This window comes from Meleagris gallopavo, chromosome 7 (assembly GCF_000146605.3).
Source record: "Meleagris gallopavo isolate NT-WF06-2002-E0010 breed Aviagen turkey brand Nicholas breeding stock chromosome 7, Turkey_5.1, whole genome shotgun sequence".
NCBI classification, from domain to species: Eukaryota; Metazoa; Chordata; class Aves; order Galliformes; family Phasianidae; genus Meleagris; species Meleagris gallopavo.
In genome coordinates this window covers 28,151,388-28,178,367 of record NC_015017.2, presented here as the reverse complement: position 1 = coordinate 28,178,367, position 26,980 = coordinate 28,151,388, and the positions used below count along the sequence as shown (strand labels likewise).

Genomic DNA, 26,980 nt, shown 5'->3' with positions numbered 1-26,980 from the left:
TTTCAGTTTGTTTACCAGGAAATCAAGATGTGTAAACTGCAGGAAGTACTGTTTGACCCTCTCTGACAGTATCTCATTACAATAATTGCTAATCTCTGAGTAGGACAGCCATGTTTTGTGTGTAGCACAGAGGGAGGTTGTGGTAGGTTTTAGATGCTTCCTCAAAAACAGCTTTGGAAATGCTTGCTTGAATTTTGTTTTCAGAGCAGCTTTTGACAACAGACATCTGCCGACCTTTGGGCTCAGCAAGGCTCGAGCACAATAGCTCGTGCGCTTTCTTCCTTCTTGACTGAGGGGAAAAAACACCACGGCTTGTTTTGGAGTCTTGTCACTGCTCTGTAGCGGCAGGATAATGGCCACTTCCTGATTAAACTGCTCTCCACAGTAAGCTGTTCATGTTCTGTGTCTATTCTCCTGTAATGCCAGGAATTCAGTGCTTTTGTGTGCTCCCAGACCAAGTTAATAGTTTGAAATGTTTATAGATTGCGAAAGGAATATATGGAGTTTATCAAAATTTTGTTGATGTGTTTTTTTTTTTCCTAAGAAAGACATCTGCTGCTGTTTTGTAATGTTTTGTAATGCCTACTTGGGAGTGGCTATGAGAAAATAAACCTGATTTGCATGAGTTTTTTTAATAAAGCATGAAAATGTATTTAGATATTGAACAAGCAGCAGGCATTAACTTCATGAAAAATTCTATTGATTGCTCACTGAACAAACTTAGTGACCAAAAATGCGCAGTATCATATATGTTCATAATTTATTTTATCATAGAGAGTATCTTTCTGTGTCTAACATAAACCTAGTTACCAAATAAAACCATCTTTTTTCACCTTTTTTAAATGTATAAGACGTGCTGTTTCTCTGTTTAATAGAAATAAGGACTATTTTTCTTCAGTGCATTTCTCTGTGATGAGTACTATGTGAGCGGAGAGCTGTGTGCTCAGGTCCAGTTTTATTTTACTCTACAGTGTTAATATGAGAGACTTCATGTTGTAAAGTGACTTGCTGTTCATTTCTGGTCTTACTCAGTTAAATCAGTCCAAAATCATTTTATAGCTGGTTTAAAATGTTAATGTGTTAATAGCAGAGAATTTGTAACAGAATTGTTATGTAACATGAGAAACATTCTTGTAGATCTGTACCAAAACCACAAATGCATGTTCTTTCTTAAACAATGTTTGGAAAGGTACTAAGGTCAAATTCTGCGGTTCCAATATACGTTTGTATTAAAATGATATTGTGTGTTTGATACAAAGGATTTCTTGTCCATCAGAGCATGCCATATGTTCTGCTCCCTCACTGCCTAGCTGGTTTCCTTCACCCTTGACAGTTTTTCCCAGTGTCTTAGAATTCTGATGTAAAAACGTCCTGCTTCTTCTTACTAGTCTTGGCATGCTTGGTCAGTGTAGAGGCTCGTGAACTCAGAGCTTGGTGTCTCACAACTGAAATTATGGACTCCAAGCTTCATGCCTGCTTCCTTAACAAAATTGACTTGCTGTGGAACTGGAGGGACATTCCTGATGACTGCTGGAGCTGTTTCTGATGATTTGCTTCTCCATGCAGGTTGGTTCAGTGAAGCACTGGGGGTAGCTTGGGTCCCAGGCTACAGCTGCTTCTGCTGCACGTGTACAGCAGCCATGAGCCCTGTGCACCTCTTGTGCCATCTCCTTGAGGTGAATGCTGTGGGCAGCAGTTAGAGTTGCCTTTGGCTTCCTTCTTCCTGCTTCAAAAGAAGTGTGGGCTTGCTTGTTAGTCACACGTGACTATGATGTCCCAGGTTGCTGTTAGAGTGCCTTTTCGTTTTAAAGGAATATTTAATGAGAGTACTTCATATCAGTTTACCTTCAAGTACTTGCCAAGCTTTGCTAAGAAAACAGTACCTCATACAGCTAAAATGATGTCCTGCATTTTAACTAGAATGCTTTGAACGGAGAAGTGAATGTTTAGTATGTGCCTTTCTTGGACGCCTGAAATCTGAGTATATATTCTCATATGTGATTTTGATTTTTGTAGAGGCCAGTAGGGATGTTTTCCTGTCTTCTTTCTATACCGTATGTAGAGACAGAAATGCAGTCCATCAGGTTTTCTGTTTCTAATTGCATCGTTTAAGTGTGTGAATAACACTGAAACACCAGATTGGCATCTGCATGATTTGTAAGAATAGTATTGCGAGTGGGGTGACGAGGATGGTCTGCTGACAAGGTAATAGCTTCTGAGGCTTCTCTTGGGGCTTGGTTTTATTTCTTAAGAGCCCATTGTTATTTCTTCTAGTTAGTTTCTTCAAGTAATCTTGAGTGGACTCATTTTTTGTTCACATTTATTTTGAGATGTTAATGTCTTAAAGCTGGAAGAAACGATGAACAAATAACATCAACAACAAAGACATTTTGGAAACGAAGGTGGATTCCAGTGGTGAAGTGAGTTTAAACTGATGCACGGTGTAGCACGGAGTACTTCCTTCTAAAACTGGCTCTAGGTTCCTGAAGAACTGTGTGTGTAGGTCAACATCAGAATGTGGATTCCACTTCTCTGTCTTATCCTGGCTGCTTCATTTATAAGGAATGACTTGAATTAACATTCTTGTCCTTCCTGTTTCTTTGAGTACATGATGTATTTTGTAGTGTGTGTGGGTTTAGGACTGCAGTGCAAAGTTATCCCATCCTATGTGTCCTCGTTCTCTAAAAGTTGTGTAATGAACTGTCCATGACACATGAGTAGGTTATTTAGACTTCTGTGGAGTTCACGTACTCAAGTAGATATCTGGGTTTGCGGTTCAAAACATAATTTATTCTCAAAAGTAGTGAGTCGTGGGGACTTCTTTCCTTTATCTTATGCATTGGGATTGGAGTTCCTTCACCTAGTCATTTTCTAAAGTGGAAGCACAAAAATACCAGGTGGACAAAATATGTTGATTGTAGTGAGTTGTCTGGGAAATTTTTGTGTGAGTATGTTAGAACTGATGCATTGGGCTTGAGCATGTTAATGCTCATTAGTGTGTTCTGTCATTCTTCAGGGGTAGTAAGCAAGGTTCAGTTACAGAAAACACTGGTTGGTTTTACACAAGCATGAGTTTTAACTGTCTTGAATTTTAACAGTGCAAAGATGAACCTGTTAGCTTTTGACATAGGAAATTCATCAGGGCGTTTCCTTTGCAATTTTTCTTTAAGCTCTGTTGTCTCTCTTGTAATTGCAGCTGAGTCTGAGTTTGAGCTGACTTAGCAGTATGTCTTTTGAACTGGAAGAGGAGGAGTACAGTACAGTGGCCCAGAGGTAGAGCATTGTGCAACATAGCTAACTGTAACTACATTTTTGGGTAACAAAAGGCAGAAACATTGCACTTCTGGGTAATGTGAGTTCATGTGTAAGTATGGTAAAAAGAATATAACCAGTTTAAATGACAAGATTTTTGCAATGGAGTGACTGTTAATGTATGAAGTACCACAGTAAATTCACAAGCAATTGTCAACGAGCTTCTGAGTAATTCTGGAGATTTTCTATCTCTAAATTCGTTGTGATCATTATGTAATTTACTCTAAGAAAAGCTATGAGGCATTGTGCAATTTTGTTTTCCATTGTTGCTGTTACTACAGGATGATGAATAAAAATCATCAGTTTAAAAAAAAAAAAGCATAAAGGAAAAGGGGAAAAAGGAAAAGTAGATGCTGGGTTTCAGTTAAAAGAATTTTATTGACATAAAGAGTTTGTTATGTTTCAGGAATTTTCCTTAATCTGAAGTAAGATTGAATGGATATTTTGCTTCAAACACCAAGTACCTATTTGAGTAATGTTTTATTCAAGACCTGCAATTTAAAAAAAATAATAATCATGAAGAATACTGAAATAGATTGGGAAATTATATATTTTGTCATGTGGTATTAAAAATCCTCAGGTACTTTACCTTATTTATTAACTCTTTAATAATAAATGTCACTACATGATACTAAAGAAAGTTCAAGTTTAGTGTGTTGTGCATAAACCGCTGAATGTATTTTAACCTTCAGACTGCACAGGTTGCTTTTCTGTCTTGTGCTGCTGATTTAGTTCTAAGGTGCAGTTGTTTCGAGAGGTCACTTAAATACAAACCAACTGGAAATTTGTGGATATTTATTTATGTTATTACAGATGATCTAGGACTTCTATAATCATAATCATTAGAAAAGAGTCATATTTATGAAACAAAAAATATCACGCGTAACAAGCAGTGTTCCTGGGGGGGAGGGGAGTCAGTGCTGGGTCTGGTCTCGTTCAGCATCTTCATCAGCAACATGGATGAAGGGAGAGAGTCCACCCTCAGCAAGTTTGCTGATTATACGAAGCTGGGAGGAGTGGAGGGCACACCAGAAGTCCTGCCATTCAGCAGAACCTGGACAGGCTGGAGAGTTGGGCAGGGAGGAACCTGACAAGGTTTAACAAGAGCAAGCGTAGAGTCTTGCACCTGGGGAGAATAACTGCATGCAACAGTACAGCATAGGGGATGACCTACTGGAGGGAGAGCTTTGTGGAGAAGGGCTTGGGGTCCTGGTGGACAACTGGTTGGCTGTGAGCCATCAGTGTGCCCTGGTGGCCAGTGAGGCCACTGGGATCCTAGGATGCATTAAAAAGAGCGTGGCCAGCAGGTTGAGGGAGGGCTCACAGGGCTGCACTCAGTCCAGTCCCTGTCAGCCTGTCTGTGTTTGAGATTGCACTCTGGAGGACCTTGCACTTGGCTTTGTTGAACTTAATGATGTTTTCACAGCAGGGTGCAGGGAGTTCACAGGATGTGAACACGCTACAGTAGGGTGCTGGTCACAGGGTCCAGACAAAATAAAGGAATTGTTCGTTTCCTCTGGTAGTCTGGTCAGAGTAGCAGAAGAAGTGGGGGTGGTTTTGAGCTTGGAGGGAAGTTACAGCATGAGAAGAGGGATGTAGCCAGGAGGCACGGGCACAGCCGTACCGGATGGCAGAGGCTGACCCAGCAGGGCAGCTCGGGGGGGGGCTGATGGTGTAGGTCCAAGTCTACATGGAGTTTCTGGACGTAGTGTGGAGTGGCTGGCCACGGCAGTTAGGGCTTGCTCATGCTCCCGAGGCTCTGGCAAGGCTTCTCATGGGCATTGGAAACAGCAATTAATGTTTCAGACTTTACTGTACAGCATTCAGATTCAAACGTATTGCTGCTCTCAACAGCAGTGTGTAATTTCCTTACTGCTGCAGTTATGCTGGGTTCCTGTGATGACTGTGATACCACAGTATCACATAGATTTCACCTGAAGGTCTCGCAGGAAACTGCCTGAGTACAGCTCCTGAGACACGGTCAACACAGGCACTTCTGTAGTCAGTCTGCTTGTGATTTCCTGCTGTAGAATTTAGACCTTTGTCTCTTTTTTTAGATATGGAGTCTGGAGAGCGGTTAACGTCATCATCAGTCTCCTCAAGTGCAGCTGCTTCATCTCCAGTGTCTTCTACACCTTCTGTAGCTTCTGCGGTTTCCAAGAGTGGCCTTACCACTGGAGCTGCGTCGTTGAGTTCCACAATCAACACGGGTGGTAAGAGTAACTCGATTGCATGTTGCTATGTGGTTTCAGTGGTTGTTAACACTTGTAATGAAATTATTGCCGCAAGATCAAATAATATCTCACAAATCTTTTTTTTTATTATTTTGAGGAGGGAAATTTGTATTTTATATATATTATTTTGTACATTGTATACACATAGTACATTCAAAGTGATTTAAAATCAGCTCTTTGAAACATGAAAGAACTTCTCAATTTGCAGAGGTATGGAGATCAGTTTCCAAGCTGGTCTAGCAGACTCAGTGCCACTTTCAGATTTTAGATTCACTAATCAGCTTCTTGAAAATGCACAATGTTCTCAGCGTTCAAGCTTAGCTGGTTTGTGTTCTTCACCACTAGCAGGTAGTTTTCTCAGTCTGTTTTCAATTTTTTATTATTATTTTTAAACTTTTTTACAAAATTAGTTCACAACCAACTTCTTATCTTGTTACTTATGGAGGAAGGTTAAAGGTGGAGTTATTGCAGTTACGTTCACAGATGTTATCTGTGTACTTGTTACTGCAAGAGCATACTCAGAGTATGCAGAGTGTATTAAAATTATACATCATCTTTTTTTTATTTTGAGTATTTTAACTAGATTGCCAGTGCTTTGATCTTCATTTAAAATAACAGATACTGGGGTTTTTAACCAGCTGTGAGAGTAGATGATTGTTACTTGTATATGTATAAACCATCATCCAGCTTTTTCCATCACTTCAAGTTTCTCACTATGAGAGATTCATCAGCACTGTGAAATTAGGCGTACAATTGGGAAGATTGAGAGTCCTGTTGCTGAGAGTCATGCAGAAGACAAACTTCAGTAGTACTGCAATGATTAAAATGCAACAGAGAAAAGTGGGAAGCACACTAATTTCTGCCACTCTAAGCAATTCTCTAGATTCGCTACAGACCTTACAGTCTAAGCTGGAATGCCCTTTGCATAGTTAGAATATCTTTATATTTCTGCAGGTTGGTGCACTGATGCTTTATATTTTTAGGCACTAGTTAAATATTTATTTTTACATACTGCATTGTACTAGGAAGTTCATTAATATTAGCAAAGGCATTCACAGTTATAGTTCCTTTTACTAAGAGATCAGCATTCTTGAAATGGATGTTCTCCTTTACAGTGATGCTTTCTGTCTTTTACCTATATAGTAGAATTTCTAAGCTGTGCTTAAAAATGTTTGACCTATTTAAAGTAAATAAAGAATGTTATGGAGTGCAGTTTAAAGTTTCACTACGTGGAACATGTCAACAGTAGGTTAGTAACTTGAAAAACAAACACTAAAAAAAATAAAATGCTAGAATTATAAAATTGCTGGACAGTCTAATGTTTCATAAGATAGTATCATTACAATCCAGTTTATTGTTACAAGCAAACAATTGTTTGTTTCTATTTGTCTTCATTTTATTTTGCCCATATTTAAAAATTGATGGCCTCTGCCTTATGGATAAATCAGGTATCAGCATAAGGTAGCAGACAGTACTGGTTGTGTATTTTTATTTTTGTTCCAGCTTCTGTCTGTTGCCTCTTGTTCTGTTGTTGCTTGCCTCCAAAAAGAGTCTGCCCCCATTGACTTGACACCTGCACTTCAGATAATCATAAACAGTTCGGCACGCCGCTGGACTCCTTCTAGGAGATCCCTGTCTTTTCTGAACTGGGGAGCCCAGGACTGGACACAGTAGTCTAAATGTGGTCTCACCAGGGCAGAGTAGAGGGGAAGGATCACCTCCCTCAACCTGCTGGCCACGCTCTTTCTAATGCACCCTAGGATCCCAGTGGCCTCATTGGCCACCAGGGCACATTGATGGCTCACGGCCAACCAGTCATCCACCAGGGCCCCAAGCCCTGCTTGTTACAGGCCTCCAGCCAGATGCTGTGCCACTGACCACAACCCTCTGAGCTCTTCTGGTCCTCAGTCCAAGTCATTTATACTCATCTATTCCATGGTTTCATAACAGAGGTGTGGTGGGAGACTGTGTTGAATGCCTTGCTTAACTTATGGTACACAATAGCCACTGTTCTCCCCCAATCTACCCAGCCAGTGATAACATTATAGAAGACTATCAGGTTGATCAAGCATGATTTTCCCTTGATGAATCCATGTTGACTACTGCTGATAACCTTCTTCTCTTCCAATTGGTTGGAGATGGCATCCAGAACATTGTTACGTCACCTTTCCAGGGATGGAGGTGAGGGTAACTGGCCTGTAGTTTCCTGGATCCTCCTACTTGCCCTTTTTTAAGACTGGAGTGACACTGGCTATCTTCCGTTCTTTGGGGACTTGTCTCGTTTTCCTCCACAACCTTTCAGAGAGCAGTTTGACAATCATTTCTGGAAATTATCTCAGCACATGCGATTGCATCCTGTCAGGCCCCATGGATTTGTGTGTGTTGGTTTTGGTTAGATGCTCTCTGATCAGATCCACCTCGACCAAAGGGAAGCCTTCATTCTCCAAACTCTCTCTCTTACCTCCAGGCCTTGGGATTCCCAAGAGGCAGTCTTAGTAATAAAGACAGAAGCAAAGAAGCTGTTCAGTATCTTTGCCATCACAGTGTTCCCTGTTACCAGGGCACCCACCACATTCAGTAGTGAGCCCATGTTTTCCCTAGTCCTCTTTTTACTACTGACATACTTTAAAAGCCTTTCTTATTATCCTTGATCTTTTTTGCCAGACTTAATTCCAAGTGGACCTTAACCTTGTACTTTGCATCCCTGCAGGTCCTGACAACGTTCTTATCTTCTTCCCAAGTAGATAGGCCTCTTTTCCACGTTTACTGGATCTTTTTGTTCCGTTTGTATTTACCTGTGAGCTGGTTGCTCACGTATGCAGGTCTCCTGCCACCTTTCTCTGATTCATATAAATGTTGGGATTCTCACAGCTTTTAGGAATTTAATTGTTGTGTGATATTTTCAGGTTCTCTGTTTTTCTTCTTTCAGAATCTAGACATCTATCTGCCTATCAGACTTCTGTACCATCTGCCAGACAAGTCTTTGTTGGAAAATATGTCCTCCAGCTTTACTTTCTGCTTAATCATGTGTGCTGTTCCTTTTTTGTCTTAATGTTTTTCAAAGTTTAAAAGACTTGTGGAAGTATAAAAACTCAATGTTAGAGTTGATGCTCTTATCACATTTAACCTATTTTCCTCACAGAGTGCTTGAAGTTGCAAGGGACTGCTGGAGGTTACCTAGTCCATTGCACCTCACCACACTCTGGCTAAAAGATTTCCTCCTCAAGCCTGACCTGAATCTCCCCTCTTTTAGTTTAAAGCTGTTCCCCCTTGTCCTGTTGCTAACAGACAGTGTAAAAAGTTGATCTCTTCTTGTTTATAAGCTCCATTTAAAAACTGAAGGGATATATGTAAGTTTGTATGAGTAAAACTGTATTGAAATCTTTACCTCAGTAGCTTAAACGGTTTATAGCCAGAATTGCCACAAGAAATTCATGTTATGAAACATATTTGGTGATGTCTTAAGTGTTACATATGAGTATACGTGTGTATGTATGTGTGTGTGTATGTGTGTGTATGTGTATATTAACTTCCCACCAGAATTCACTAGGTCTGCTCTAAATTCTGCATCAGAACATTCTTACAGAAATACTTATGTGTGTTGCTGGTAAAGCTGAAGTTTGTATTTTGTTTGCTCTGTGGTGCAGAATGGTGGCGAACAGTGGACTCTCACTCTCGCTCTGGGGCAGCTTTCTTCCCACCACTCTTGGGCATCTCACCGCTCTTTGCACCTCCTCCCCAGAACCATGATTCTACTCCATTCCACACAAGAACTACAGGAAAAAATAATCGTGGCAGTTTAGAAAAAGGTAATGAGTAAAATTATTGGGTGAATAACTGCATGCTTGCACAATGTAGAATCTGAGCCTTGCTTCTCATTGCCCACTCCTAAAAAGTTCTCTATGAATTTATTGTTGGTGAAGCATGAAACATAAAATTATGGGCTTTCAATTACAAAATTCTCTTTCTAATTGTGTTTTTACACCTCTTCTTTTGTCTGGGATGAACAGGAGAGAATATACTCCTTTTAATATTTATAGAGTAAATAAATAATTTTTATACATTTTGGAGTCTGTTCTGCAATGGAGGGAAGGGATAAGGCTATGATCTCACTAATGAACAGTTGAGTTAAACTTTTTTTTTTTAATTTGAATTCAGTATTTTACATCTTTTGAATGTGTTTCCATGCATTTGTTTGAAGTACAAACAACTTTTTTCAGTAATTTTGGTAGTTTTTTTAGGCCCTGATTTATATTTCAAAATCATTCTGATAGTAGTCCTAGGATTGCAGAGTTCTTGGGGCTGGGGGTATTTTCTTACAAAACACACTTTTTGACAAATAAATAAGCAAACTTGAAAACAAATGTTATCTCTAGTAGCATTCCTGCAACTTTTACTCCGTACTGCCCAGTCATTTTTTACATTTCAGATCTCCAAAATTTTGGGGGCTTGCTGAAGTTCTTTGAAGCTGATTGATTGTTCAGAATCTGAAGCAGACTGTTCTGCAAGATATTTACTGGAATGTAGTGGGTTTTTTTGTGTGTGGGGGGGGTGTTTTTTGTTTTTGTTTTTGTATGTGTGGATATATATATATTTTTTTAATCTTTTTCTGGAGAATTTTCTTATTCTGCCCCTAACTGAACTCTAGGTTTGTGTAGATTTCAGATTGTTTTTTCTTTACAGCATTACATTTATTTGCACTTCAAATGATGAGTGCATTGTGTTTTGTGGTTTAAGATAAATTTGTGGCCAATTCAGACTGATTCTTGGATGCTACATCTTTGAGTTTATGACAGAAATTGACTTTGAGTAGTCTCTTCTTAAGGGAGTATGGAAACTAGGTTATTGTGACTGGAACATCTCAACAAAAATGTCTGCTATTTTAGATTTTTCAAGTATCACTGTGTAAAATCTGTCATCTTTAGGTATAAATGGATCACTGAATGGGAACAGTACCACTGCAGCATCTGCTATCAGCACATCTGTACTATCCACTAGTATTGCAACATCTGCAGGACAAGTGAAAGCTATAACCTCAGGAGCAGGAGGCCGCAAGTACAACCAGGAGCAAAGCAAAGTTCAGCTTTTGGACGCCAGAGCTGACAAAATCAAAGATAAGGTAAATATATGTAAACAATTCATGATTCAACTGGGGAAAAAAAAAATAGAGATGGTGGATGTTCTGTTTTGTGCACACAGACATATTTTTACCCTAATAGAAAAATACATAGGAATTTTCATCTTTGGGAGCATGATGTCCACCCTTGTGGAGTGTTGTTTTTGAGGAATTTTTGTGCTTGCTTTTTGTTTTACTTAAGTGTTGTTTGTGAACAGTTCACACTATTTTTACTGCGTAATAACAGTATTTGATAACACAAGTTTATTTACATTAAGCAATTATAAAGTGGAAGTATATTTTAACACAACTAATCTACAGCTATTAGCGTGTAAACATATGTAATATATGAATATATATTCATGGATAATATTTATTGGAATCATAAAATCACAGAATGGCTTAGCCTGCCACGGGCTGACTGGCTGCCACTGGCTCAGGCTGCCCAGGGCCCTGTTCAGCCTGGCCTTGGACAAGTCCAAGGATGGAGCACCTGCATTTCTCTGGGCAGCCTGTGCCAGGGCCTCACTGCCTGGGGAAAAGATTTCCATCAAACATCTGATCTGAAAATCCCCTGTTTAGTTTAAAGCCATTCCCCCTTGTCCTGTCATTATCAGACCATGCACATAGTTTGTGCTCTCCCTCCTGTTTGTAAACTCCCTGTAAGTACTGGAAGGCCACAGGGAGAGGGAGTCTCTTCTCCAGACTGAACACATGCAGCTTCCTCAACCTATCCTCATAAGAGAAGTGAATATTTAATTATGCAATTGTATTTCTTGTAGTTTGAAACAAAATTTCAGAAGCTAAATTAAATCTTTAGGCTTTAAAAATCTTTTCTGGAATTCTCTTTCTATTTATCAGAAGAAAGAAAAGTCAAAGATGTTGACTTTTTTTTTACTGAATTCAAATGCAGAAAAAAGGGCAGCCATCTGATATTGAAGACATTAGAAGTCTCATTGTATTAATAGAAGCACTTATAGAAAGAACCAAGCATTCCTGAAGAAATTTGGCCTTCTTGAAGACCAAATTATGAAATTAGTTGAAATGTAGCAAATACTGTGAAGTTACAAATAATGTAATTTCTATGAATGTGTCTCTGAAATGTGTTGATGAATTCAATATGTTGGTATTATTTCTGTGTTATTTTGCAAGAAAGCTTTTGGTTTTTGAAATTTTTGGAAGCAGTGAATTTTGTAGATTTCTAAATCTGAATTCCAGACAGTTTTCTCAGTTCTAATTTGGCATGTTGCTTTGAAATGTTGTGGTGCTTAACTGATCTGCAGGTCATGTGCTCCAAAAACTGTTGTGGCAAAACCTAGTGACCTTTGTTTCATTTTCATCACATTGAGAAGCACTTCTTCCTCTTTAGTTCCTGGCAAAGAGTGCCTAAACAGTTCTACTAAGGGATTTCGGGCTCCTTTACTATAGAATCTTACTGGTTTTGTTTTAAAATAAGATAATATATAAAATTAAAGCTGAACCACTAACAAAGCGTTCTTCTTCCTGGTAGAAACCTAGAAAAAAAACAGTAGAAAGCTCCAGTAACAGTGACAGTGAGTCAGGCTCCTCATCAGACACATCAAGTGAAGGCATAAGCAGCAGTGATTCTGATGACCTAGAGGAGGATGAAGAGGAGGAGGAGGACCAGAGTGTTGAAGAGAGTGAAGATGATGAATCTGATTCTGAAAATGAAGCACATCACGAAAACAAGAACAAGGTATGGCATCTCATTCTGCAGCTTGCAGTCTTGTCATTTGAAGCTGTTTGTGGAAAAAAATCATCTAGTGTTTGTACCAGAGAGAAATTATTTATCTGCATATTAATGAATGTTAGGAATGCTAGTTTTTGCTTGATTTATCAGTTTTTTTATTATTTTGTTTTTCCCTCATTTTTTTTCCTATAAGTGTGGGTTTTTTGCTAGTGAGGGGCTAGAAGCTTAATTTTGTTATCAAGTATGAAATATATTAAAAAAAAAACAAAACAATGAACAACAGCAACAAAGCTCACAACCAACAACACAAAGAAGTTAGGTGCTGTGCACTGGTACTGAGTTGAAAGTGTGCCTTTTCAAGATATTGCACCTTGGCAGTTGCTTTTTCATTGTAAAATGATTACTTTTCCTGATACCAAGTAGAAGAACGTAATTGGAATGCTGGGTTAGGTTTACTGTCAGATTACTTGTTAAAAGCAATCATATTTTAGCACTTCTTTACTGACTGTTTTCTTCACATGCTGAGATTATCTTGGAAGGAAAAAAACCCTAAATATGTCACAGGATTTATTTTTAAATTAGTATTATTCATTCTCTGCCAAGAAGAGTATAATTATTCCTTTAGGATGGATGATTTTTTTTTCATCATCTTTAAGTAACCTAACATGAATGTTCGTAAATGCGTGTTTTGCAGGTGCTAATGCATAGTGGTGTAAAAGATATGAAAACTGATGGGCAAAAAGCCCACGAAAAGTCCCAAGAAAAAAGAACACACCAGCAGATACCTCTTGTGTCTGATTCCCAGACTCATTCATCATTCCAGTCCCAGCAGAAGCAGCCTCAGGTTTTGTCACAGCAACTTCCGTTTATTTTCCAAAGCTCTCAGGCGAAGGAGGAATCTGTGAACAAACACACAAGTGTAATACAGTCTACAGGATTGGTTCCCAATGTGAAACCTTTGTCGTTGATACATCAAGCCAAAAAGGAAGCCTATTTAAAAATCTTAGTTCCTCCTCCTGACTTACTCAAAGCAGGGAATAAGAATACCTCTGAAGAATCCATCCCTTTGATCAGCGACGTACGATCAAAACGAGTGAGTGAAAAATCACTGTTCTTGCTGTTTGTAACCTGTGCTGTCTGCTTAACGTAACTTACTGCCACGTTATCAAACTCTATTTAAATTTGATATTTAAATATAATTTAACATGGTCTCCAATCATTTCTTGCTAATTCAGTATCTTTTATTTGAAGTTCACCTGAGTAATTTTTGTATTATAAGATCTTTAATACAGTAAGCCCAGTAATACCTGGAAACAAAAGGATATTTTGAAGATGGCATAGGCTTTTGCATGGTGGCTTATGAAGGTTATAATCTCTCTTCCCTTCTATGCTGACAAAGAAAGGGATTTTGTTGTGCGTCTCTTAAATAAATGTGAGCAGCTAAATTATGTATCAGAATGAGAAGAGCACTCCTGGGAAATTGAATGGGATGGGCATTTTTAGCTTTCCTTCTCAAAGTTTTAATCGAAGTGCTGGTTTAATATTTTCCATGTCTGGTTTATAAGCATTGTAAATTTCATTTTCTGTTGTGTTTGTTCCTTGCAAATGGAAGGATGTTCGTGGATTAACTATTAAAACTCAGTATGACCTTTGCAGTAAAATTTCTTTTTACTGATCAGGACCCTACAGTGTGCTTATACATACCTATGCTAACAGTTTTGTTGCTTATGAAGCTTTGTTTTGATTTTGTACTTTGTTTTTCAATTTGCAATTATGTTAGAATCATTTTTGTTGACTAGCACTAAGTTTTCATGGTTCCTATTCAGTTTGATTTTAGTGAAGATTGGATGGCAATAAAAATGTGTGATTTTAGAAATGTTGAGGCTGGGGTTGTGTGTGTGTGTGTATGTATATGTATACGTGTGTGTATGTATAAGCATTCATCCAGACATTTCATATTTTAAAACACTGTAGAAGTAATGACAGTGAAAAGTGAAGCCAGATTCACCGATAACTTATGATTTAAAGACCTTGAAGTATTTCAAACATTTTTCTTCTAGATTGGAAGTGAATCATTTTGTCCTTCCAAATCCCAGGTGCTTCTCAATGTTTAAATAAGCTGATCGTTTAATTGAATTTGTAAATAAATGTAATTATGGAAATATCTGTCTTTTCCATTGGAAGTGGATTCTGGTATCAAATTTAGGTTGAGAGTCTTTAAGTGGTGATCTGTCGCCCATTTACTGCTTTTATTTCTGAAATTTTCTACTGGAAATAAGTACTACATAAATATCTATTTTATAGATCTTTGTTTCGTGTTTAGTTTTAAGTAGTGGTTTTTCCAGAAATGTATTTGATGTAATACATAAAAATTGATTTAAGATGCACCATGTTAATTCTACTTCTTTAATCAAAGAAATTGTATTTGCCTTATTTTTGAAGAATTTGAGGCAGAACGCCCTCTAAGCTCTGTATGCATGTGTTTCTGAAGCACTAGAGTCTACTGTGCGATTCTAAACTTTATGTGAAGAATTTTCAAGTATTAGTTTCTTTTTCTTCAGGGACGAAAAGCTTGTGTATCTCAGTTCTTTTGAGTAGTAACGTTTTTTCTCACAATTTTCTGTGTAAAAGTTTCCAGTGCCCAGAGCCTTCTGTTGGATTTTGGCTAGCATTAGTGTGTTGCATTTACCACGTGCTTTAAAATAAACCATTCAGTAAGGAGATTAAATATATTGAAACGAGTAAAAAGTGGGTTTATCCCTGTGTAGTTACATAAGTGTAGTCTATTTTTTCTGTTTGAGATCATATTTAATTTCTTCATGAAAATTGCCATCCAGAGCAATGCAGAAAGAGAATAAGGTTCGTTGCATAATTTAAGTCAGCTTCATTTTGATTTCAGTTCATCTTGTCTTACGTGATTTGCACTGAAAGCTACTGGAGAGACAGAAAGAACGCAGCTACTCATCTCTTCTTCTGTAGCTAGCACTTACGTTCTATTAAAAAGAACTTTTCTGAAAGCAGATATTTGATTTAATAGAGTTCATCTGGCTGGAAAAAAAAAAAAAAACACTCAGATTTTATTCCTTTTCTTATTTCTTTAGGAACAATATAAACAGACATTCCCAGCAGCACAGCTAAAGAAACAGGAATCATCTAAGAGCCTGAAGAAGGTTATTGCATCTTTGTCAAGCTCAAAACCAACGTCCAGTTCACCAGCTCATCAAAAACTCACATCTTTGGAAAACAACCATTCTAATCCATTCCTGACAAATGCACTTTTAGGTAATCACCAACCCAATGGAGTTATTCAGAGCGTCATCCAGGAGGTTCCTCTTGCACTTACTACAAAACAGAAATCCCAAACCAAGATCAATGAAAGTGTAGCCATTGCTAGCAGTACCCCCTTTTCTTTGCCAGTGAACTTGAGTGCATGTGGGAAAAAAACAACTGGTAACCGGACACTTGTTGTGCCCTCTACCTCTCCTATGTTACCTGGTTCAGGAAAGGATAAACCAGTCAGCAATAATGCAGTAAATGCAGTAAAAACCCAACACCGCCTTCCATCTGCAAAACTGGTGGTGGAGCAGTTCAGAGGGGTAGACTCAGATGCCCCCAGCAGTAAAGAATCTGACGACTCAAATGATGATGATGACGACGATGAAGATGAAGATGAGGATGATGAAGATGATGATTCTGATGATAGCCAATCAGGTGGTTTAAACTTTTTAATAGGAAAAGCAGAAACTTATTTTTGTGTTGAAAACGTATTTATTTCCCGCAGTATTTTTTAATTAGGGGAAGGCAATGTTGAGGTGGCATGGCCCACCCGGTGTCTTACAGATAGCATGGAAAGTAGTGCATGCCTCCCAGTCCTTCCTTATGTCACATCCAAAATCATGTTTTGGGTATTCTAGTACTTGGTTACATGGCAAGCATACTTTCAGCTGTCCTGGTAGATAGGGTTCAAGGTCCTTCTGGCAAGGCTATCAAAGAACTAATATCCAGACAAATCACCCAACCTGCAGTTCATGTACTGTTTCCGTGGCAGGGTGCACAGGAGAGGGTTGGAGAGGATAGGCTGGTTGATGGTTCTGTCAGGCAGAGCCCATCTGCTGAGCAGTCTTCCTCAGTCAGAGAGGGCTAAGCAAAACTGCCTTCAAATTTTTAAGACTGGTAAGAAAAGCATATTTCTAGGCTTTATTCAGGAGCACAGTAGTGAATGAGCTTAGAGAGTTGTACCAGGACAGTTGTAAAGGCTGCGTTATTCATAGGTAACTTTCTGATTTGTTTTTCAAAACTCAAGTGATTCAGAAAGGCATGACTTGTTTTGAAGAGTTCATTATATTCCCAGCCACTCCCTTCCCATGTGTGCCCACATCCCTTGTGTCCTGCTCTGCTTTTGCTATTCTCTTCTTACCTTTTATCCACACACCTTCTGTTGACCTCAGAACTGTCGCCTCTTTTCTGTTCCTTATCCTGTCTGTCCTTTACCCTCTCTCTAACTTTGCCCAGATTGCCTTACCTCCATTTTTCATGCCTCTCTCTGCACCCAGTTCCACCATTTGTTTCCTCTTTGTGCAGGATTTCACAGCTTGTATAGTTGCCCTTCCCACAGCAGGGCACGTGTGCCAGGCTCATAGGGCAATCTAGCTGTAGTCTGTCCTATGGTAAACAGTCTCTTAAAACACTTCTGTTTCTGTCTCTCTTCTCCTCATGAAGAGCAACAGTGCATTGTAACACAGAACTACTTTATGCTGTCATAATTTTAGGGATTTTGAAGTTTAGGTAAAAGGAATGTTATAAAGAGACAGAAAGCCTTCATTTTTAGTAAGACCAAAGGCAAGTGTTAAACCTTTAAGTGTGTTTGCTTTTAATTAACTGGTCTTAATCTGTCTTTTGCTATAATTTTTCTTAATAGAGTCTGAAAGTAATTCTGAGTCGGATACAGATGGGTCTGAAGATGAAGATGATGAGGATGATAAGGATCAGGATGAATCAGATACAGACACCGAGGGCGAAAAAACTCCACTGAAACTGAAGAAAACTGGTTCCTCCATGAAGAGCTCTTCCATTGGTCCTGCAGCTCATTCAACTCCACTAAATCTCCAAGTAGCAAAGACCCCAAGCTCTGCACCATCTGCCTTATGTCCTGAGACCCAGCCTGCAGTTTTTCTTGGGACAACACCATCTACTCTTACACCAAGTTCACACTGTGGTATCTGCATGTCTTTTTATATAATACAGTGTAACACCTAAGTGACATGTGTTGTAAAGGTACTTACAAAAAGTATTTTAAACAGTAGTATGAGGTGATCTTTTCACAAGTGTTTCCAAAAGACCTTAGAATCATTCAGCAGAATTACAGGTACCTAGAAACCTGGTGTTACACTCAATCAGGGACATCTTAGTCCATGTAATTTTGTACTTGAGAGAAAGTTGCAAGTAGTAGTTGGATTTTATATTTATTTCGCTAAAGCTGTTTATTGATCAGTTTTTATCGAACATATTACTCTGAACTAGTAGTTTATAAGATTGTAGAGATCACACAATTATTTTTAAAAAATTATGGAAAGAACACAGCATTTTCCTGTTATGTTGATAAACCTGTACTGGATAACTACTTGGAAAGATACAACTACTGCAGAAAAGCCTGTGTTTTTTTTTTTTGAAGGTCAGACTTCTCAATTTGCACAGTAACAAATAAATCGATTTGCATATTTACTGCTTTCAATTGGCAACCTGATATTTAATTAACACACAAGTGAAGTAAGTTTATAATTGTGACATCCACTCATAGACTGGTCTTTGTAGTTCAATTCTGTGGAACAGAAACAAAATGCCATGACATGAAGTACGTTAACTTTAAAGGAATATGTGATCGACTTCGTGTTTTTTTCCATGAGCAGGCAGGTGAATTACACGATAAAAGATTTCACATTTGAGAATAATCTTACATGTTCTTACAAGTGTGAAGTTAGTTTTGTTTTTCAGAAGTTTGGGTTGATTTATGATGGTTTTAAAAGGCTGGTGGATTTTTGTTGTTAGTTGTGGACATGACAGATTCAGCGCATTAATTCTGTCTCCTTGTGTTAGGTTCAGTACTTTTTTTCCCCACTAAGAATAGCCGTAACGCTGCTAAATATTCTGTATTCATCTTACCTAAAAGTAGTCAGTTGCTGAAGAGGTGTATGGCCTCTTCTCCATATCTGACTTTGATTACACAGCTTTTTCTCAATTCAGTTGTATTTGGATAAACAATTTTGCTCCCTCTACCATGACTGTTAGAAGTAATATGAAGGTCATGTTAGTTTAAGACTGCAGCAGTGTGTCCAAGAAGTTTGGCATCCAAGCGTGGGGGGCTTATCTTCTAGTCACCTCCATTGGAAACCTGTGCTACTATGTCATAAAGTAGTGACAGTTTTGAGCAAGTTTGGAAGGTGTACTTTCTTGTGTTGGTTTACACAGACAAGAGGCGTGTCATGTTCTACAAACAAAAGCTCCAGACAACCTTTTTGAGAAATGCATTTTTCCAAATTTGGGTACATAGTTGATAACGTACAGTTCTCTGAAAAAACCTGAGGAAAAGTACCGGGGTTCAGCTGTCTTTAAACCCCACATTTGATTTTCTTTTTCACTTATATTTTTTATTAAAATCTTGATTAGCACCAAGTAAAGCAAAAGGTATTTGAATTCTGGATAGCTGGAATAATTTTTCTACTTTTGGCAGTTGACCACAGTCTCATACAAAGTGCACTTTGAGGATAGAGTCTAGTCATGGATTTTTAAAGTAAGGAATATTTCCTTTTTCATCTTCTGTATTGAAAAAACTGTCTGGTATAGAAATACAGGTGTGCATGGCATTATTATAGTGCATCTCTGTATAATACCTGACACAGATAAACAAGACAAGCAGCTTAGCATGGCATGATTGCTTTTTTTGTTCTGTTTTAGAAAAAGAAGTTAAAGAAATACTACTAAAAAGGTATTTTCAAAGAGCAAAAAGTTGCATTAAGTTTTAGATATATAATATCTAGAATGTAAAAATGATTTAACTTTTCAGGACATAAGTTTAAAGATACAGTTTAGGAACGTGGTACTTTCTTTTTTGTAAGCTCCGGTGTTAATAAGAAATTCTTTTTTAGGCATTTCAAAGAGACGAAGAGTCACAGATGAACGGGAGCTGCGTGTGCCTCTGGAATATGGGTAGGTTGCATATATTCTTGATAATCTGTAAGGGGGAGATGATACCTTCAAAAATCAGCTGGGAAAGAAATGATGTATTTCAGCCCCAAGGATTTTTAAAACAAGAAAGGGGCTTCAAGGACTTCAATTTTCAACTCACAGTGACTGCAGATCTCTCTAGAAGTATGAGCGTATTTCATGCATTAACTTGTGCATCAAATTTACTCCTTTGCAAACATGACTTGCCTTTTAGCAGTTTTGCCACTGGACATTAGTCCTTTCAGTTCATTCTGTACTCAACCAGCTCCTTGAAATATTGTTCTAAAATCTGTATTTTATCAATAGCTTGATAGAAATGAATTCATATAATCAGAATTTTGACAATTGACATCGTAACAATTTCTATTTCTTCCTGTTTGATTTTTTGATAATTAGAATGCAACTTCCGTACCTCAGGTGAAATTCTGGAATTGGCATTATGTATTTCTTAAGAAGTGAATTGTTATGTGCATCCATTTCATGTTATTCTAGCTGGCAAAGAGAAACCCGAATAAGAAACTTTGGTGGTCGTCTTCAGGGAGAAGTAGCGTATTTTGCACCTTGTGGAAAGAAGCTGAGACAGTATCCTGAAGTAGTAAAGGTATTAAAGTAAATTCTTTTCTTCGCTTCTGTGTTCTTATGCTACCAAGCATGTTTACAATAAAAGAATGCCACTTTTTCCTCCAGTAAAGATCCTTATTTCCAAATACGTGATGTGAGGAGATGATAATACTTCTCAGCCTGATTGCTGATTTGGTCTGTATATCACCTTGATCAAATATGCAAATCATTACACTCGCAGTTAGCTGTACAAAGCTGGGTTGTAATTATTTACAAGCTGAAGTGGAAAAATATGTGATTTTTTCAGTATCTCAGCAGAAATGGAATAATGGATATCTCAAGGGACAATTTCAGCTTCAGTGCAAAAATAGGAGTGGGTGACTTCTATGAAGCCAGAGATGGACCGCAGGTATCCACTTTTTAAAAAGTAAAGTCTTTGATCCAAGGAACATTAACCTTACTTTGGATGAAGTAGTTTTTACTACAGTCTGAAGCATTTATTGTTCTTAGATAATTCTTTCTAAAAATTCTGCGTATTTCTTAGTAATAATAATTGTGAGTTGCGTATGCCTTGATCCCTGGCAGTGTTGAAAACTGCACCACTCAGTGATTTCAGAAGGAGCTTGCAAGGGTTCAGCATGCCTCGTGACCAACTCTGAGCCTGGTTTTGTCTAGTACGAAGGAACTCAGAGTTCCCTGTTTTATCTGAGTCAGTGTTCAGCTATTTCTGACTGAAACTTGTCTTCCTGTTTTGTAGAAACCTAGTATTGATGATAATTTCTGTGTTTTCTTTACATTACACTGCTTTCATTTATTCACCTTCATAAAATGTCTAAAATACACGTTTAAATATAAGGGTTTGGTTTATCAGGAAGCACTAGAAACATTGGATTGTTAAGGAAAGGAAATCTGAGTATATTGGTTGTGCTTTAGAGTGGCGGAATTACTGCATGTTGTGCAGAGGAATCACACCAAAATAAATAATGTTAGAATTCTAAGGTAATTAGTACTTTGATTGATCCATGCTTTATTTCTCTACTTTGGTCATGCTGCCTTTTCTTTAGGATGTGTGTGAAGGATTTTGGACTTCAGTCAATGAATAGATTTTCTTTTTTAAAATACAAGCATGTTTATATGTTACTACAGCAGTGTGGATAAATAACCACACTGTAGTTTTCCCCTGTGTGACTGTGATACCGTATGGAAGTATGTAGTATTTGCATTATAAAAATTTGAAAGCTTAACAGCAACTGAATTCATGGTAAATGTTGGAATATCAGTTCCTTTTTTATCCTGTTAGGTTCTTCGTGTGTTTCCCATATTCCTTCCATAACCTTGCTCCCTTCTTCAGTTATCTTTTTCTTCCCCTCCTTCAATTCGTGGGATAATGTTCAGATCTTGCCCTTCTTTGGTACAATAAAACTTCAGAAATGAGGAGTGGTGGAAGGGCACATTCCTGTAGGTGGGACTGGTAGTATGCAGCATTGTGCATCTCACTCTAGTTTCTGCTTCTGTAGTTTGTTTACAACAAATGTGGAGGACGAATCTAAACTGAAATTAATTATGGTGCCAGCTACTTGTAAAGTGCCTGTGGCTTTGTTCATTAGTTTGGCCAGCAGGCTTTCAGCTTTGTTCTGCTTCCCTCTGTAGTTACACCCTTGAGATAGCCCTATAGTATTCCTTCTGGCCTCCAGCTATTTTTTCCAGACAGCAGTGCCAGCTAGATGTCTGATGTCCTCTGTCATGATTGCTAGGCCTGAGCAGATGGCCTCATTGCAGTAGGATATTGCATAGACCTAAAGGTCAGAAACTAAATTACTGGTTGGATTGGTTGAAACTAGATGATTGTTGTGGTCCTTTTCAACCCAGGCCATTCTATGATTAGTTTCAACAATAAAGGACGACATTTCAAAATATTATTTAGATTTCTTTCTCTGTGCAGTGAAGCTTAGCTTATGTTGAAGCCATTGCATCTCTTATATTGGCACTCGTCCTGCTTTTTCCCTCTCCTTTGACATATAGAACATTCACAGAATCTCAGATTGTATGTTTTTATGATAAAAATGTATCCTGGTTCCAATTACATATATATATATGTATTATATATAATCCCAAAACACAGGTAGTTAATTATTGCCTTCTATGGAGAGAGATGCTGTCATACTGTTCTGTAGTTGTCAAAGTTCGTTGCATCACATGCAACTGGAGAAGCACTTACATGCAGAAATTCTGTATTTCTTGTTTCTCTGGTTTTGTATTCTTCAAAATAGAAAACTGCTGTAATGACATAGTGGCTAAATATGGTGTAGCACACGGCTAATATTGCAGTTATTTGTATTTTAATACATGATTAAATGAAACTATCAACTTGTATGGTGAGAATTTCACAGCAATGAAATATATGAGAATCAAATTATTCAGGCATGTTTTCATAAAAGAATATCAAGAGAAGACTCAAAGTAGTGTTTATTTTGTCACATGAAATCTGGGGAATAAGAAATAAAAATGTGGACTTCTGTTTGTATTCTCTTATCATGAGATTCTCTTTTCCATGACATTTGAGCCACCCAAACTCTGAACCAATTACAAACGGGTTCCAAGTTGTTTCAATCATTAAACTTTATTTAAAACTGAACTAAGATTATCAACTAGATGTTAGCATGGCAACTGTCAGATGGCCTGTTGAGGTCATTGATGAAAGATGGAAACATGCTTCAGGTTCTGAACTGACACATATCAGCACACTCAGTAGTGAATTAGTGTGCATTTATTCCAGTTGAAAACTCTCCTTCCTCAATGCCATATGAAAGAAGAGAATATTGTGCTGCTACGATGTGCTGCTGCGTTCCGCCCCACACCCTCCATTGTCACTTAACTTCATAAGATTCAGGTCATTGAGTGATCTTCATCAGCTTGCTGTGATTCCTGTGCTTAAAAATAAAATTGGATACCATTGGAAAATCAGTAATAATTAATCCAGTAAATTTCATTCTGTTCCTCTGTAAGCACAGTGATTTCAATATAAAAGAACAGCCACAGTGTTACAGACCAGGAGCTGTGCTGAGCCCTGTGTTCTGTCTCCAGCAGTAACTCTCAGTGGATGCCTCGGGGAAAATAAAGTTGGCACACCTACAGGAATAATAACTGTGTGTGTCCACGTTTTTTCAGGTACAGGGCTGTCCTGGGACCTATTATATAGTTTGTCTGCTTGGTGTCTCTCAGTGGATCTTGTTTAAACTATTTTTGTGAAATCCTGTCTTAAATTGTGGAAACATGTTTAATCACAGTCTCTGGCAAGATATTAAGTAATCTTCTTCCCTTTTTTTGAAATGATGGTTCTTATTGCTTATTGAATCTTATTCCTGTTAGCTTCTAGTTTCTCTTCTGTGAGGGTTCCATGACTGCAATATGCATCCACAGTTTGTGGTAATAATGATCTCAGGGACTTGTAGGCAGAGATCTGAATGTTGTTATCATTGCTGTTATTGACCATAGAAAATTAAATGGAAAGCAAAAGAAATCTCCATTTCAGGATCCAAGGTACTTGGACCACGGCTGCAGCTTCTTCTGCTTCTTGAATGAGTTTTTGTTTGTTTGCTTTTTTGGTCACGTAAGACTTAGGAAATTTCATAGGTTCAGTGTTATTCTACATGATAAATATGGTATTAAATCTAGCTTAGCTTGCTCAGCTTCATAAACTAAACTTTTGGTGAACTATAAGGCAGGCAGTAAGCAGTAAAATGACCAATGCATACTTCTCTTGTTAGAAAATGACTTTTTTTTTTTTTAGTTGTAGATGTGATTAAATTTAAAAGTCCTTTGCAGTGATGTAGTGTACATGTCGTGGTATGATTGTGGTTCTGAACAGCTGGTATTTAAGACCATGATAATGTAGTCCTTTGGAATCTCTGTAAACTGAGTGTGAGATGTAATCTTACAATGGTTCTGACTGGGAGTGGTTCAGGCTTAAACATTTCTAATACATTGTGAAGAATAAGCAAAAAGAATTAAAAGTAATTTGACAAAATAAGCAAAAAATGTATTTTATGCTTGCTTCAGTACTTATACACTTTCAAATGAGGAAAATTTGGTAATCCAAATGTATTTTTTTGGGAACATATATTTAATAAAAGTGTTTTATACGCTACCAAAATTAATTCTTGATTGAGCAGACATTTCCAAAATCTTTGAGCAAACTTTCTAGGCTAGATTACAGCGGAATCCAGAAGTTACTTCCACTTTTTCTATTTTTTGCAAATGATAAGATCTGTGACATAGGAACATGAGAGTAGTTTGGGTTGAAAGGGACCTTTAAGATCACGGAGTTCCGAGCCCTGCTGCAGGCAGGGACACACAGACTGGGTTGCTGGCAGCCATGCAGCCTGGACACAGTTGTGACGTAGGGGGTGTCAAAGCAGGAGCAGGTAGGCTGAGCTACTGTTACATTCAGTAGCTACAATAAACGCCCCTTCTTGGCAGTTAAATGAAAGTTTTTTCTAACAAAGTATTTCAGTGTTTGCTTTTGAGATTGCATGAAGAAATAGTATTCATAGTGAAAGAAGTGGTTGAACAAGTTGCTTCATGCTTTAAGTTAGAAAATGTAGTTTCTGTAGCTTTTGGTTAAAAAGACAGAGTATGAAAATTCACAAGCTTCCGATTTCTTTCAGTTCAGTTTGGTGCAGAAATTTTCTTGCACGAGAGAGGAAGAACTAAATTGTACTAAATACTTCAGAATTAAGATGAACCTGCTTTTTTTGGTGCAGTTGTTGTAAAACTAAGATACACAACACACAGAAAGCAGTTTTTGTAGATGGACCACTGCATTTTGTTCTTTTTTATGACAGAGTTTCTGTCAGTACTTTAAATTGGAGGACAGTGATCCATACGTTGACTTTTTTTTCATTTGCATTGAGCAGTGGATTCTCTGAAAGCAGTGCAGTTATTTTTTGGTTTATATGATGAGGAAGAATTTGTTTCTGCTTAAACGTGAGTAGAGCATTAAGTAGTGTGGCCTAAATTAATTAAAAGCAATGCATCATTGATGTTGCTGCTGTGTAATTGTTGTGGATGCCACTGAGTAGATTTCAATATCTTGTATTGCAGTATAGTTGTGAAATGCTCTGTAGTGATAACCTGTCAATATAACATTTCTGTGCATCACTGAAACGTCGTATGGCTCAGATGGTCCATCCCAGCTCTTCTCTATATATAATTCACTAGAACTTTATGTATATAGAAGGATTTAATATACATTAAAACATATATTTTATTTTTATCTTGTAAAAGCATACACTATTCTTGTTCTCAGATGTCTTTTCTTTTTTGATTCTGTGTTTATAATACTTCTGTGTGAAATGTGTCAATTAAAAGGGCATGCAGTGGTGTCTTCTGAAGGAGGAAGAAGTCATTCCCTGCATCAGAGCTATGGAAGGGCGTAGAGGACGACCACCAAATCCAGACAGACAGCATTCTAGAGAGGAATCAAGAATGAGACGTCGCAAAGGCCGACCTCCAAACGTTGGAAGCACTGAATTTCTAGACAGCACTGATGCAAAGCTTTTAAGAAAGCTACAGGCGCAAGGTAAGGAGTGTTTTACTGCTTTCACAAACACACGAGAGTGTCAGTGCATGGAGAGTTAATGTTTTTTTCTAAAGAGATGTGTTCTGCTAATACACATTTCATTTTAGAACTTTGCCAAATGCTTTTATTGAAGCCCTTTCCTATTTCACAATCAGTAAACATAAATGAATCAAGAGAAGTGTGAGCACACAGATGTGTGTTTGAAAGTTTATTCTGTAATTACTTTGTTTAGTTATAAGTTAAAAAAGCAGACATCCAATGTTTTGGTTGCTCTTGATGTTTTTATTTTAAATAAGCATAAACAAAAAGATCTCTGTGTGGTCTCTGTTACCAGCTCAAACAAACAACACTGGAACTAGAAATTAGCTTTTTCACTTTCCTTAGAATCTCATTTTCCCCTCTACCACTACACCGTGTTTACCATTGAATGAAGGAAAATTGGTCTCAATAGGCAGAGGACAAAGTTGTATGATGTGAGCTGGAGAGAACAGGACGAGGTAATAAATAAGGAAAACAGTAATTCCAGGATTTCTGAATTAAATGGTACTCTGTGACAAGCCATATCTTTTTTAAAAAGAAAGAAATCGGCTTTTAAACAAAGCAGCATTATTAGTTGGATGCTATCTCACACTTCATGGATAAATTTCTCCAAAAGCAGTGCATTATTTTTTGTAGAAACTGTTCATATTCTTTTTCTGTTGCATACTTACTTTACAGTGCACAGATCAGTGTGTAGATACCACAGACAGTAGTTGGTAGTTGAATGTCTTCAAGATAAAATGTGCAAAAATAAATCAACGGATTTCTCGTTCTTCACACACATATATGGGAATGTGAGAACTGTTTTTATGAACTTCTTCCTTGTTGTAACAGAAATAGCTAGACAAGCAGCACAGATAAAGCTACTGAGAAAACTCCAGAAGCAGGAACAAGCTCGAGCTGCCAAAGAAGCCAAAAAACAGCAAGGTATGCATCAGACCTGTGAGAGGTTACTTTGAAAAATATGGAAGTGAAGTTATCTGTCCTTCATCATTTTCTGCTGATATTAATTTTATTGTTTTTTTTTTTTAAAGCTATTATGGCAGCTGAGGAAAAGCGAAAGCAAAAAGAGCAGATAAAGATAATGAAGCAGCAGGTAAATTGAGATTGCTAATAACTTTTTATTATTTCATAATATAGTGTATATTTTTAAAGCCCTCAATAAAATTTACAAGTTTGCTTAGCTTGATTTTTTTTTCCTCTGT

At 37.7% G+C, this 26,980-nt stretch overlaps 1 protein-coding gene and 1 long non-coding RNA gene across 4 annotated transcripts; one reads left to right on the top strand and one right to left on the bottom strand.

The window, feature by feature from the left end:
- Positions 1-98: 98 nt before the first annotated feature.
- LOC104911812 (bromodomain adjacent to zinc finger domain protein 2B-like) lies at positions 99-26,916 on the top strand. 3 transcript variants are annotated; one of them, XM_010713941.3, is made up of 14 exons: positions 99-384; positions 5,370-5,525; positions 9,194-9,355; positions 10,472-10,665; positions 12,173-12,379; positions 13,068-13,466; positions 15,475-16,084; positions 17,292-17,588; positions 19,516-19,576; positions 20,087-20,195; positions 20,463-20,564; positions 25,526-25,736; positions 26,610-26,702; positions 26,810-26,916. In XM_010713941.3, the coding sequence occupies exons 2-14, from the start codon at positions 5,372-5,374 to the stop codon at positions 26,878-26,880; spliced, it is 2,670 nt and encodes an 889-aa protein (XP_010712243.1). In that variant the 5' UTR covers positions 99-384; positions 5,370-5,371; the 3' UTR covers positions 26,881-26,916. The 3 variants fall into 3 exon arrangements, with proteins under 3 accessions (XP_010712243.1, XP_010712244.1, XP_010712245.1); XM_010713943.3 differs by having other exon boundaries at positions 100-384; positions 15,475-15,655; XM_010713942.3 differs by lacking the exon at positions 20,463-20,564.
- On the bottom strand, positions 22,757-24,569 carry LOC116216832. Its single transcript, XR_004160367.1, has 2 exons — positions 24,465-24,569; positions 22,757-23,080 (listed from the first exon to the last, which is right to left on the bottom strand). It is a non-coding gene; the product is annotated as an uncharacterized LOC116216832 (long non-coding RNA).
- Positions 26,917-26,980: the final 64 nt, after the last annotated feature.

What these genes read in the sequence shown, in the direction of transcription:
- LOC104911812 (XM_010713941.3), top strand. Translation starts at nt 5,372, where the DNA reads ATGGAGTCTGGAGAGCGGTTAACGTCATCATCAGTCTCCTCAAGTGCA. An exon ending in TTCCACAATCAACACGGGTG is followed by an intron (nt 5,526 to 9,193) that starts GTAAGAGTAACT and finishes TCTGTGGTGCAG; the next exon opens with AATGGTGGCGAACAGTGGAC. An exon ending in AGTATCCTGAAGTAGTAAAG is followed by an intron (nt 20,196 to 20,462) that starts GTATTAAAGTAA and finishes TGATTTTTTCAG; the next exon opens with TATCTCAGCAGAAATGGAAT.